The 13,838-nt window shown below is 38.5% G+C and overlaps 1 protein-coding gene across 2 annotated transcripts in view; it reads left to right on the forward strand.

The window, feature by feature from the left end:
• The window catches only part of mei-38 (meiotic 38), a 14,317-nt gene extending 1,110 nt beyond the window's left edge, over positions 1–13,207 (forward strand). Inside the window, exons 2-13 of one of the 2 annotated variants that reach the window (XM_068393778.1) lie at positions 2,153–2,273; positions 2,504–2,719; positions 2,956–3,068; positions 3,702–3,808; positions 4,624–4,996; positions 5,469–5,643; positions 5,810–5,948; positions 6,386–6,503; positions 9,756–9,947; positions 10,325–10,498; positions 11,129–11,347; positions 12,143–13,207. In XM_068393778.1, the coding sequence (XP_068249879.1) occupies positions 2,174–2,273; positions 2,504–2,719; positions 2,956–3,068; positions 3,702–3,808; positions 4,624–4,996; positions 5,469–5,643; positions 5,810–5,948; positions 6,386–6,503; positions 9,756–9,947; positions 10,325–10,498; positions 11,129–11,347; positions 12,143–12,409 (2,193 nt within the window). In that variant the 5' untranslated portion in view covers positions 2,153–2,173 and the 3' untranslated portion in view covers positions 12,410–13,207. The remainder of the gene's footprint in view (positions 1–2,152; positions 2,274–2,503; positions 2,720–2,955; positions 3,069–3,701; positions 3,809–4,623; positions 4,997–5,468; positions 5,644–5,809; positions 5,949–6,385; positions 6,504–9,755; positions 9,948–10,324; positions 10,499–11,128; positions 11,348–12,142) is intronic. The other variant, XM_068393779.1, reaches the window with a different exon arrangement.
• The last annotated feature ends 631 nt before the right edge of the window (positions 13,208–13,838 follow it).

The raw sequence follows: 13,838 nt of genomic DNA on the forward strand, positions 1-13,838 counted from the left end.
ACCGCCTCTAACGGGAGAATTGATACGTAGTGTCGATTCAAGGTTAAAGGATACACGTGAAATTTCTATCTACTTTGAAAGGGTGTAACATTTGTTTTATTTATGCACTAGTATTTCCAAAGATTTGATATATATGTATATTACTGGGTGTATATATATATATATATATATATATATATATAATTATATATATGTATATTATACATATAGTACGGTATTCATACACCATCCCTTCCTTTACATACACACACACCCAGATTACCCAGAGCAGTCATAGCCCCCAAAATCCTTGCTTTAGGGTACACATAGGGTACATCAGTTTCTGTATTTCCTTTCCTACCTGGTCTATGTTCCCTGTTGGAGCCCTTGGGATCATAGAATCCAACTTTCCAACTAGGTTGTAGCTTAGCAAGTGGTAAACTTTAATATTCTGAGAGTGATATTGAATTCTGAGCTAAATTGATGCTGTTATGGGCCTAAAGACCGCAGTACTGTATGCCACAATTCACAAAATGCTTCTGGACATATATGAAGGCGATGGAAAAATAAATTGAAAGTCGGCAAATGCTATGTTTTTATATATAGAGTCAAGAAACTAATTTAATTTAGACCAGCAGTCTTAACAAATATATCCTACAAACTATTTGACATAAATTGAAATAGTGAGGTAAGGAAACAAGGAAAAATGAAATATTTTAAGAACAGTAGCAACATTAAAATAAATATTTCCTATAAGAATAAAAACATGGAGCCTTTGTAGTTTATGGGGACACGCTGAGAAAAATGGACCAACTAACCCAAACTCCCCCCCCCCCACCTGACCTACAAGCCGTGTCCTTACCTTCCTAATGACCTAACGGGGGGGGGGGGGGGGGGGGGCTAATGCCCCCCTGCGACCCCCCAACCACTGTCGCTATCATACAAACCCAACCTAACCGAACCTAGTAGTTCCCAGGTCACAACCCCTAGCCGGGGCAAGCCCCCGGACCCCCTTCTTGAGCTGAACTTAGAAAATGTAAAATAACTTCATATTATGGTATATTGGATCATAGTAAAGCACATCTTCCCCATAAGGAAAAACGATTGGGCTAGTAATAAGAAATATATCGCCCTGTCCCGATAAACTACATTCACCCCTCAAAAACATTAACAAAATAAATATAGAGAAATTTGATAGAATAGTGTGCCCGAGTGTACCCTCAAGCGAGAAAACTCTAACCCGGTACAGAGGCAGTACCCAAGACTAGAGAACAATGGTTTGGTTTTGGAGTGTCCTTCTCCTAGAAGAGCTGCTTACCATAGCTAAAGTCTCTTCTACCCTTACCAAGTGGAAAGTGGCTACTGAACAATTACAGTGCAGTAGTTTGCCCCTTGGGTGTAGAATAATTGTTTGGTAATCTGTGTTGTTAGGTGTATGAGGACAGGAGAATCTGTAAAGAATAGGCCAGACTATTCGGTGTATGTGTAAGCTAAGGGAAAGTGAACCGTAACCAGTGAGAGGGATCCAATGTAGTACTGTCTGGCCAGTCAAAGGACCCCATAAGCCTCTAGCAGTAGTATCTCAAGGGGTGGCTGGTGCCCTGGCCAACCTACTACCCGTAATTTTCTTCATATTATTATCAGTACCTTTATTGTGGGGCTGGTATGGGTTAGTCCTTAATACATCATCTCCTACGCCTGTTGACGCAAAGGACCTCGGTTAGATTTCGCCAATCGTCTCTATCTTGAGCTTTTAAATCAATGCCTCTCCATTCATTATCATCTACTTCCCTCTGCATACTGATCAGCCTTGTAGGCCTGGGTCTTCCAGCTCTTCTAGTGCCTTGTGGAGCCCAGTTAAATGTTTGGTGAACCAATCTCTTGGGGAGTGCGAAGAACATGCCCAAACCATCTCCATCTATCCCTCACCAAGATGTCATTCACATCTAGCACTTGAATATGGAAGGAAATTAGGCCAGACAGGGAATGGATGATGGATGAAGTACAGTGCCAGATTTCTCTCTCGACAATTAATAGGTTAAACTAAGCATTAAAATGTACTCTTTCACCAACAGTTGATGTAGCTATTACTTCAGATGTTCAATATGTGCTGTATTGTATAGTGTGAGACCATTACTGTAAGAACCCAGTTCATTTTGTTGAATATTTGCAGGAGGATAGTCCAGGAGAGACCATGGATGGAATTGGGAGTGACCCCTTCGAATTCAACGCCCCGCAGTTATACTGCGACTTAGGCGAGCAAGTGCTGAAAGAACCTGACGATTCGTACTTTGGTGAGTTTACGAATGTTCTATTTATGTGATGTCTAAGAAAGTTCTCCTATAAGTCTGGGGAAACACACTTGAACTTCCTGGTGAAGAAATTAATAACAGGAATTAGTTAGGTCCCTCCATTTCTATTTTAGCAATGTGGTTCCTTAGTAGTCTATTATCTCTGTTTGAGAAGTGAAGTAAAGTTCAGCTGCTTAATTTTCCTTTACCTTTATTCTCAAATACCTTTTCAGATGTACCCGACGGTTCAGTACTACCGCACCTGCAGACCCCCATGCTAGCCAACGACAAAGCTCTCAGATCATCATCCAAGGTAAACATTGGCACGCCTCTAAAACCAGCTGGGGCGGTGAAGAAGCCCGTTAAATCGCTAGTGACGCCAAAGAAGACACCCATTGCAGATATTGTCAAGGATGCTCCGGGTCTAGAAGTTGATCAAGAAGATAAGGGTGAGTTTATCGATTAGTTCAAAATTGGATTGAAATATTTAGATATTATCTAAAGGTCCATTTTTTATTTTTTAATAAGTGATCAGATCTGTTCTCTAGAAAGTTCTGTTTAAATGAAAATGTGTGGACATTAAATTATCAGTTATCTTGAAATGAAAGTATCACTGAACCAGGTGCATTTTATAATAAAAATTAATGACTTATCAAATATATTTATCAAATATAATTGATTACAGAAAATGCACATCAGTATGTCACTCCAAAGACTTCGGAGAAAAGGAGAAAAAGCAAGAAGAAGTCGCCCTCCGTCGGTACGCGTTCTTCGCCGAGGTTGGCAGAGATCAGCAAGGTATGTCCGGACTGGTTTCTGTGTGTTGTCAAACCTTCAGAGATTTCCTGTATTTCATGAACCTTTGTAACTGTGTGAATTTGTCGATACATTTTGAGACTTAAAGTAGGACTTAGTCTGTGAAGTGTTTTGGAGTTGATAGGTTTATACCAGATGTTTGCAAAGTATTTTTTCTAGCTTTAAATATTACATTTTATTGCTTTCCATTTGCCTGTTACTTGAATTGGTCTTTGTCAATTTTCTCTTACATGTGAGCAATACTTTCTGGTCTGAGGGAAAGGGGGTTGAGGGAGGTTGTTTTAATAGCTTTAGAAGAGTCTGATATCAAGTTGTAGTTGAAATGAATTTTTCAAACTTCTTAGAGTTTGTATTTAAAAACTCATTGGAATCTGTAAAAGTACATACTGTATATGACTAAATACACTATTTTGTTTGATTTGCTTTAACTGTCATGAAAGGTCTTGGGAGTATCGTCTTAAGTACTGTAATTGGAGAATCTTAAGAGTTCATGGCATCTTAAATGACGAGTCTTAGTCGAAAGTTTTGCATACCAGTGTCAAAGCCCTGCTTTAAAAAAAAAACTTGACAATGTTTACGCAGAATGTTCGATCATGACCAGTATTTTCCCCTCAGGCCGTGCGTCGGAGCAACGCTGCTCGCCGCTCCACTGGTTCATCCTCTGCGTCTTTGGGAGCAAATGGAGCCAGTTTGAACAAGGTGGTTAAAGCCAAATCAAAACAGTAAGTGTATGAATCTGCAATTGTATTCCTTTGCAAAGAGGTAGATTTATTGAAATAAATTCCACTGTTGTACTGTATGCGGTACAACTAAATGTTTCTTTTCCTGTTAAGTTTTTCAGTCCTTCAACTTACAAGACATTTTGATGAGTTTTAACTTGGCTACTTTATTTACACATGACAAATTTTACTTGTGAATAGTGTACAGAATTTAGAATTTGAAAAAATATAATGAAGCAGTTCAACTTGTGCTTTGAATTACCTGGAAATTATTTTACTAGTTAAAAATGTTTCAATTTTATGGTGTTTATTTTGCCACACAAGATTCATTAAGGTTATCAGATGGCCAGGTTCTTGGGGAATCTAAGGGGACAGTACAGTAAATAGAAAATGATATTGAAATTGGAAGGAAAGTTCCACCAGCCTTTTTTCTAACTTGATTGTTGTACCTACACAAGGTTCCTAAGTAGGTTTACAGCATTTGGTTTGAAAAGGATTTGGCTTGTGCATTCATTATTCATTAAATCTATCTAGTTTATTTATTTTATTTCCTTAGGTATTTTTCTCTTGGCAAATAATTATGATAATAAGAATAGAGTTCTTTTATTACCAGTCATAGTTTTGTATATCCTTCATTAAATTAGCAGATTCAAGACAGCTCTGTTCTTGAGTTTTAGAACTTTTCAGCTTAAGTATCATTTATACCCGCTCTTATTGTAATGGATATCTGATTGGCAAAAGTTAACCACATGTCACTACTGTATGGTAAAAATTAACCTAGTTTGTTGATTTATTAACTTTGTTTATTCTCTTGACAGGCAATCTCTGCCCAAGTTGTCTGGCAAGACAGGACTAAGCAATGAAGACATGCAAACTCTTGGAAACATAGCAACCATCAAGAACGGCCCTTCGAGTAAAAACACAAGCTTGCACGAAGCCCCATCGTCTCGTCTGCATCCGACAGTTCCCCAAGCGTTCAACTTCGCCACCGGGTCGCGTATGAGACAGAAGAAAACTGAACCGGCTGAGGCCTCCAAGAAAGGTCCGCTTAAAGCCGTCCACCACGGTCCAACCAGGCCTCAAGAATTCCACTTTGCTACAGATGAACGCATCAAGAAGCACACAACCTCGGCGAATGATGACACACCGCTGCCGTTTCCTCTGTCGCTTCGTTCAGGTTCTAATACGGACGTGAGTTTACAGCATTTCTTGTTCTCATAATTGACATAATTGTATCATGTGTTTATATTATAGAATTTTTATTTCATTACCAGAGATTCATCATCTCAGCTGACAAGTGTGTTTGACCTTTTCCAATACAGTACTGTACTAAAGTTTTAAACCTTATGTTTATTTAGGCAATTGTGTCTGAAGTGTATAGAATGTTTTTAATGTGACAAAATTTATGAAGGATGGAGCTCTAGGAAATCTGTTTGCTGGTCTCAGTGTTTGTCCCAATTTCATCTTTATTAGTAGAATTGATATGATGCGATGCACTTTGCCTTTTGAGCTTCCTTAAACGTGGCTTGCTTAAATTTCTACATCATTTGTAATCGAAAACTCTTCAGGTCAGTTGTATATCTGTGCCTATAAATGTAGCCGGTTAAGACACTAATACTATATTGCAATTTTGCTATATTAATTCCCTTCCTTTCCTCATCAGCTCAGAGAGCCCTCTCACAAAGGACCAACGATTCCACAACCGTTCAACCTCACTGAGACTCGCAAAGGAGCTGAAGGGGAGGCCAACAAGTTTGTTTCTGTTGCTGAGATGAACCTGGCCTTCCACACCAGAACTCCCCAAAGGTTCCGTAGTAGCAAGAGAAGTGGGGAACTAGGTAAGCCTCGAAGATATTACTGTATATATAACGTGGATAACTTGCCAAGAATAAACTACCTGACACAAATTGTTGAGGAATTAACTTTTAAGTAGTAAAAGAAAATACATAGCTTTCTGGTTAAGATTTTTTGGGAGCGTTTTCATAACAACGGGCCCTTTTTCAGAAGAGCCCCATTGCTCGCAAAAGAAGAACAGGGTAACCATTCCAGTCACACCTAACTTTGCCTCGAAGACTCGGTCGCGACCTGTGCAGCACTTGACGAGGGAAGAGGAGGAAATGAAGGAGTTAGAAGAAGCTCAAAAGTAAGTCTTAATGTTAAAATCCCATTGTAAAGTAATATTCATCTCCATGGATGTCAAGATATTCAGTGTGACTAAAGAGTCCTGAACTAATTTAATGTCATGAACTCTTTATGATTGATGCAAGAGTTGATTGTTTCAGAAAGGACTTTCATGTCTGGCAACACAGGATATGGCCAAGTTACAGATTATATTTGAATGGCAAATGGAATATTGTGCTTAAGATGCATTGCCTGGGGTTAAAATCTCACAATTTATTTACTTTTAGTGGTTGTTTTGCTTTGACCGGAGTTGGATTATGTAAAAATACAAATACAATGGCATATTAGTAAGCTTGCCTCTTGGCTTAAGGATATCATAAGTAGATAGTTTACTTTTATGGCTGAGTTTATAGGTTCTTCTCTCGGCATAAGGGCACTAAAGAACTCATGGTATTTCAGGCATATGTTCAAGGCCCGTCCAGTCAACAAGAAAGTCTTTGAGCCTCCAGCCGAGATCAAAGACGACAAGAAGAAGTCGACAATTCCGGAGCCTTTCAAAATCACCAAGACAAAGAAAGTAAGTCGAGTTATACTGAATGTTATTTGCAGAGAAGCAGAAATACAGTTTATGATTAAATGTTGAGAAGATGTTGAACAAAAAGATTGAAGAAAGGAAATAGGGACTTGAAAACCTGTTTGTTCTTTATTATTACATTATAATTTTTTTTTTTTTTTTTTTTTACATTACCAGAGATGCAGTACTCTTCTCAGTTGACAAGTGTAGAAATTTCTTTTCAACACTAAAGTTGTGATCTTTATGATTATTGGGGCAATACAGTAGTGTCTGTAAGTGTAGAAAGTTTTTTCTGACAAAATTGAGGAAGGATGTAATTCTAGATCTTTTGGCTGGTCTGAGTGTTTGTCAACATTTCATTCTTATTAGTATCATATTGTGATGCCTTATGACTTCTTATTAAATCTATCCCTTGTATTGTGATGACCTTGACCTATCCCTTGTATTGTGATGCCTTTGACTTTCTATTAATTCTATTCCTTGTATTGTTATGCCTTTGGCTTCCTATGAAATCTATCCCTTTTACAGTATTGTAATGTCATTGACTTCCTATTAATTCTATTCCTTGTATTGGTATGTTGACTTCCTAATAATTTTATCCCTTGTCTTGTGATACCTTTGACTTCCAATTAAATATATCTCATGTATTGTGATGCCTTTGACTTCCAAATAAATCTATCCCTTGTCATGTGATGGCCCTGACTTCCTATTAAATCTATCCCTTGTCTTGTGATGCCCCTGACTTCCTATTAAATCTATCCCTTGTATTGTGATGCCCCTGACTTCCTATTAAATCTATCCCTTGTCATGTGATGGCCCTGACTTCCTATTAAATCTATCCCTTGTCATGTGATGGCCCTGACTTCCTATTAAATCTATCCCTTGTCATGTGATGGCCCTGACTTCCTATTAAATCTATCCCTTGTCATGTGATGGCCCTGACTTCCAATTAAATCTATCCCTTGTCATGTGATGGCCCTGACTTCCAATTAAATCTATCCCTTGTCATGTGATGGCCCTGACTTCCAATTAAATCTATCCCTTGTCATGTGATGGCCCTGACTTCCTATTAAATCTATCCCTTGTCTTGTGATGGCCCTGACTTCCTATTAAATCTATCCCTTGTCATGTGATGGCCCTGACTTCCTATTAAATCTATCCCTTGTCATGTGATGGCCCTGACTTCCTATTAAATCTATCCCTTGTCATGTGATGGCCCTGACTTCCTATTAAATCTATCCCTTGTCATGTGATGGCCCTGACTTCCTATTAAATCTATCCCTTGTCATGTGATGGCCCTGACTTCCTATTAAATCTATCCCTTGTCATGTGATGGCCCTGACTTCCTATTAAATCTATCCCTTGTCATGTGATGGCCCTGACTTCCTATTAAATCTATCCCTTGTATTGTGATGCTCCTGACTTGCTATTACAACTATCCCTTATATTGTGATGCCCCTGAATTCCAATTAAATATATCCCTTGTCTTGTGATGCCCCTGACTTCCTATTAAATCTATCCCTTGTCATGTGATGGCCCTGACTTCCTATTAAATCTATCCCTTGTCATGTGATGGCCCTGACTTCCTATTAAATCTATCCCTTGTCATGTGATGGCCCTGACTTCCTATTAAATCTATCCCTTGTATTGTGATGCTCCTGACTTGCTATTACAACTATCCCTTATATTGTGATGCCCCTGAATTCCAATTAAATATATCCCTTGTCTTGTGATGCCCCTGACTTCCTATTAAATCTATCCCTTGTCATGTGATGGCCCTGACTTCCTATTAAATCTATCCCTTGTCATGTGATGGCCCTGACTTCCTATTAAATCTATCCCTTGTCATGTGATGGCCCTGACTTCCTATTAAATCTATCCCTTGTCATGTGATGGCCCTGACTTCCTATTAAATCTATCCCTTGTCATGTGATGGCCCTGACTTCCTATTAAATCTATCCCTTGTCATGTGATGGCCCTGACTTCCAATTAAATCTATCCCTTGTCATGTGATGGCCCTGACTTCCAATTAAATCTATCCCTTGTCATGTGATGGCCCTGACTTCCAATTAAATCTATCCCTTGTCATGTGATGGCCCTGACTTCCTATTAAATCTATCCCTTGTCTTGTGATGGCCCTGACTTCCTATTAAATCTATCCCTTGTATTGTGATGCTCCTGACTTGCTATTATACCTATCCCTTATATTGTGATGCCCCTGAATTCCAATTAAATATATCCCTTGTCTTGTGATGCCCCTGACTTCCTATTAAATCTATCCCTTGTCATGTGATGGCCCTGACTTCCTATTAAATCTATCCCTTGTCTTGTGATGGCCCTGACTTCCTATTAAATCTATCCCTTGTCTTGTGATGCCCCTGACTTCCTATTAAAAATATCCCTTGTATTGTGATGCTCCTGACTTGCTATTACACCTATCCCTTATATTGTGATGCCCCTGAATTCCAATTAAATATATCCCTTGTCTTGTGATGCCCCTGACTTCCTATTAAATCTATCCCTTGTCATGTGATGGCCCTGACTTCCTATTAAATCTATCCCTTGTCATGTGATGGCCCTGACTTCCAATTAAATCTATCCCTTGTCATGTGATGGCCCTGACTTCCAATTAAATCTATCCCTTGTCATGTGATGGCCCTGACTTCCAATTAAATCTATCCCTTGTCATGTGATGGCCCTGACTTCCTATTAAATCTATCCCTTGTCTTGTGATGGCCCTGACTTCCTATTAAATCTATCCCTTGTCTTGTGATGCCCCTGACTTCCTATTAAAAATATCCCTTGTATTGTGATGCTCCTGACTTGCTATTACACCTATCCCTTATATTGTGATGCCCCTGAATTCCAATTAAATATATCCCTTGTCTTGTGATGCCTTTGACTTACTATTAAATCTATCCCTTGCATTGTGATGTCATTGACTTCCTATTAAATCTATATCCCATGTATTGTGATGCCCTTTACATCCTATTAAATGTATCCCTTGTCTTGTGATGCCTTTGACTTCCTATTAAATCTATCCCATGTATTGTGATGCCCCTGACTTCCTATTAAATCTATCCCATGTATTGTGATACCCCTGACTTCATATTAAATCTATCCCTTGTATTGTGATGCCCCTGACTTCCTATTAAATCTATCCTTTGTATTGTGATGCCTTTGACTTCCTATTAAATCTATCTCATGTATTGTGATGCCTTTGACTTCCTATTAAATCTACCCCTTACATTGCAGGAAGAGAGACCATTGAACGTTAACCTGAAGGAAATGTGCGAGACGCTCGGATGCTCCACTTCCTCCATTAGTAGTCTCCCCTGGGGAGGGGTTCCCACTAAGTGGTCGAAGAGGAGGACTGAAATCAAACCTTTCAGCTTTGATTCCCGTGACAAGAGCAAGATGCAGCTGAAGCAAGAGAAGATCATGAAGGTATGATAGTTTTATTACTGGTAACCTGGCGTGAATGTTGTGCATGAGTTTGTGGTTATATTTTGAAGGTGTTCTCTGTCTCCCTTTTCTTCTACAGTGTCTTATGTCATTATCTCTATGTAATCATCATTAAATTACTAGTAATACCTATAACAAGGGTAATGTTTTGCAAACACATGTCAAAGTAGTAGTAGTATTTGTTGGAAATAATGGTTTTTATTTATCGAGCATATGTTATTTTCATGCATTTTTTACATTGTGGCTGACTATAAGATGGAATGTGAAAACTAATAATGTTATGTGAGAATTTCTTATTACATCTAGATTTGTAAAGGTAAACATTTGAGTCTTAAAACTTTGATGAAACTTAATTTCAGGTTATCGAAGAGGAGAAGAAATTAGCCGAGTTCCACGCCCAGCCGATGCCCATCTTTGAGGAAGGCATCCAAGGGGTACCGCCAAAGAAGCCCCCAACACCAACTAGGCTGAAACCCTTCCATCTCCGGAGCGATGAACGAGGGGAACTGAAGCAAGATCAGATTCAGAGGAAGGTGAGAATTGTCATGTGTTATTTTTACTGCACAATATTTTTCAAATCTTTTCCTAATAGTATATTTGATTGTTTCGGATTTTTATTCTTGGCACTAATGATTGAAGAAAGTCCATGCTTTGCAGATAGTCTTATTTTGTTATCTTGTATGGTGTACTATTTTAATGAATGAATGGCGAGCGACTGTGACACAGTTCCGATGATCACCTTGGTGACCACTGAGGTAGCAGCAGTAACGGAGTCTGCATATGAAGCTTCCTTTGTTTTTTTTAAAGGGAATTAGTTGGCTGTGGGACCATGTTGGTACCAACCAAACTTGGCTGAATCCCTTGTCAGGCTAGGAGCAGCTAAGAGAAGAAAAGTCCCCTTTTGTTCTTTTTTTTTATGTCTGCTACTCTAAAATTAGGGGAAGTGCCTTGGTAGATGGATGGATTAAATAGCTTTTAGAATGCCAGATCTCAATTAGAATTATAAATCTATAGCTTGAAAAATCCTGAAACTCAACTTCTTCCAACTGGTTAATAATTTTCAGAATAAAACTTTGAGACGTACAAATTAGTGGTTAATCATACAGTACGATATTTCAAAATTTATGCACGAGTCAAAAATTAAACAAAAATTCTGGTTTCAGCTTGAAGAAGAAGCACTTTTAGACAAGGAAAGGAGAACTTTCCATGCTCAGTCGGATGCCATCCTTCACAAGCAGCCTTTCATACCCGAGAAGTCGAAGAAGGTGCCCACGGACATCTCCGGTTTCACCCTGAACACGGAGGTGAGGGCCGAAGAAAGGGCCCAGTTCGAGCTCCACCAGAAGCAGCGAGAGGACGAGCTTTTAGCTGCCAAGAGGGAGGTGAGTTTCGTATGGGGGTCTTTTGGTCTGACTTACAGCATGTACATCTCTTGTCTTTATTTTTATAGTTTATATATGAAAGATCTATTTTAATATTGTTCTTAGAATATTTTAATTGTTAATTACTTCTTTTGTAGTTTATTTATTCCCTTTCCTCACTGGTCTATTTTTCCCTGGTGTAGTCCTTGGGCTTGTAGCATCCTGCTTTTTCAACTAGGGTTGTATTTTAACTTGTAGTAGATAATAATTTGCCGGAGCTGCTTATGTATAGGAAGGTAAGTATACCACAGGTGGTTTCATTTTAAATTCGGCCCTCTGTGCAAGGAGGTTTGCATATTTATTGCAATATATGAGAAAAATATCTGGGTTAAATGGGGAATCTCTCTGATTGTAGATGTTCTTGGTCTTGAGTAACGAGGATTTATCTATATAATTTGTGCAGGAAACTGGCACCTACTTTTTATCCTTTGGCACACATTATTTGGTTCACCAGATTTAAGGCGTGCTTTCAATTTAATATCTTAGTTGCAAACTGTGTCATTCGCTTGTCTTTTGATCTTAAAAATACTATGGTTGGTTTCTATCATATTAAAGAATTCCTTGAGTTTTGTTGCTGTTTAGGATATTTTGACATAGCTGTTTAAAATTTAATCAGAAATTTGTCTAGTTTAATATTTCTTTGGAATCAAAATCTTAGGTAGTTTGTAGTCCAAGGGAAGAAAAATTTAACGTTTGCATTAAGATCAATTAGATCTCCAATTAGTGCACAGCATTAGTTATCTCCTCCCCTTTCAGCAAGAGGAGAAGGAGAAGGCCGAGGAGGCTGCCGAGATCGCCAGAATGCGTCGGGAAGCTGTCCACAAAGCCAACCCTGTCCGCAACTTCAAGCCTGTGGTAATCAAGCCCGCCCCTTGCCTTCCCACCGTACCGGTGTCGCCGAACTTCGCGACAAAGGCACGGTTACGCACCAGGAGGGGAGATTCCTCTGCTAATTCTACCATGGACATCTCTTCTGTCAACTCTACAGTAAACTTTGGCTCTGACACGTTTACAACTGAGTGAAGGGGATATGTTTACTTTTCCGTTATTATATAATGTAAATATTTTTCTATTTAATTTTTTGGGGGTTCCTCCACTCATACAATGTTCTTGACATATAGTACCCTTAATGTGCTTGCTTTTCTGGAGAATTGATTGAATGTTAAAGCTCTATTTGAAGACTAATGTGCATGTTGTGCATAAGTATTGAATATGAGAGAATAGACAAATATGGTCTCATGCATAGTTTTATAGATTTGTTAAAAGAGAGAAATCACACCATAATATAATGTGCTTTCCGTGAATATATTTTTGTTTTGCAGAATCAGAGCTCAGTGTAAGGTTGAGTATTATTTTTACGTTTGAACGCTGTCGTTCTCATTTTCTGTATATACTGTCTTGCTTTCTATTGGAACTCTTGAATCATTGATTAAAGTTTTTTTAAACTCTCACTATCTTGTAATAATATCTCCTAGTAAAAGACTCATCTTAGATAGTCAGTTGGAGTATTTTTACACTTCTCTATTGTATTGGTTAGGAATGGCATTATGTCGTATTTACTGTATATCATGTCAACTTACTTGTCCAAGTTTTTGTATCTTTTTATATTCTACCAAACTTAAATTTCTTCATGTTTTGACATTGCTGAGGTGTCAATCAAATGCTACTAACGGGGCTGTCTCGCAATTTACACGTTTTATCCAGACTTTTTTTTTGTTCATTCCCTCTTCATTACCTGTCATGTTTTAACCATATATTTTTTAAAGTTTAACATGGGAGACACATTGTAGCGGTATTTTAAATAAAGTACAATACTTCTCAGCTGTTGCTGTTTCTAGTCCCTTCTTATTGGAACTTTAAAGGGTGCTTTTGGTAATACACCGTCAACGGCAGACTTGAAAAGCATGTAAAATTTACAAATGAAATGAATGGTAACTTCTAGGTTCAAAGGCAAATAGAAACATAATCTGTTGCATGAGAAACTACAGACTAAGACTTTTGGGGTTTCTCTACAGATGTCACTGAAATCTGTTGGGAGCTCAAATAATGCACATGCTGAGTAATTTGAATTTGTTCTAACTCTGATACAGACCCTCATCCTTAAATAGGAGTATGCTTTCAGCTTCGTGGAGCGTGCCTATTTAAAGCTATAGCAAAATGTTGGTAGCGGGATAGTTTGCGCCCCCCCCAACTAGTACAATGAATAGGCACTTTGATTTTAGCCACTGAAGAGTAGACGTACTTCTTGCGCTGCCAAACTGCTGTTTAAAATTTTTTCCTTCAGATAATTGTTGGCAGTCTTGTGTACAAGGGAAATTATTAAGTCAGCTAAGATTATCACAAACACTGAGAGACAGTTTTCTGTGTAACCTGCTGATATCCTGTTTCAACAGCATCCCTGTTGTTTATTCTCTCACAAGTGTGGACTAGTGACTATAATGTTATTGTAACC

This window comes from Palaemon carinicauda, chromosome 19, assembly GCF_036898095.1.
Source record: "Palaemon carinicauda isolate YSFRI2023 chromosome 19, ASM3689809v2, whole genome shotgun sequence".
In the NCBI taxonomy this organism is placed as follows: Eukaryota; Metazoa; Arthropoda; class Malacostraca; order Decapoda; family Palaemonidae; genus Palaemon; species Palaemon carinicauda.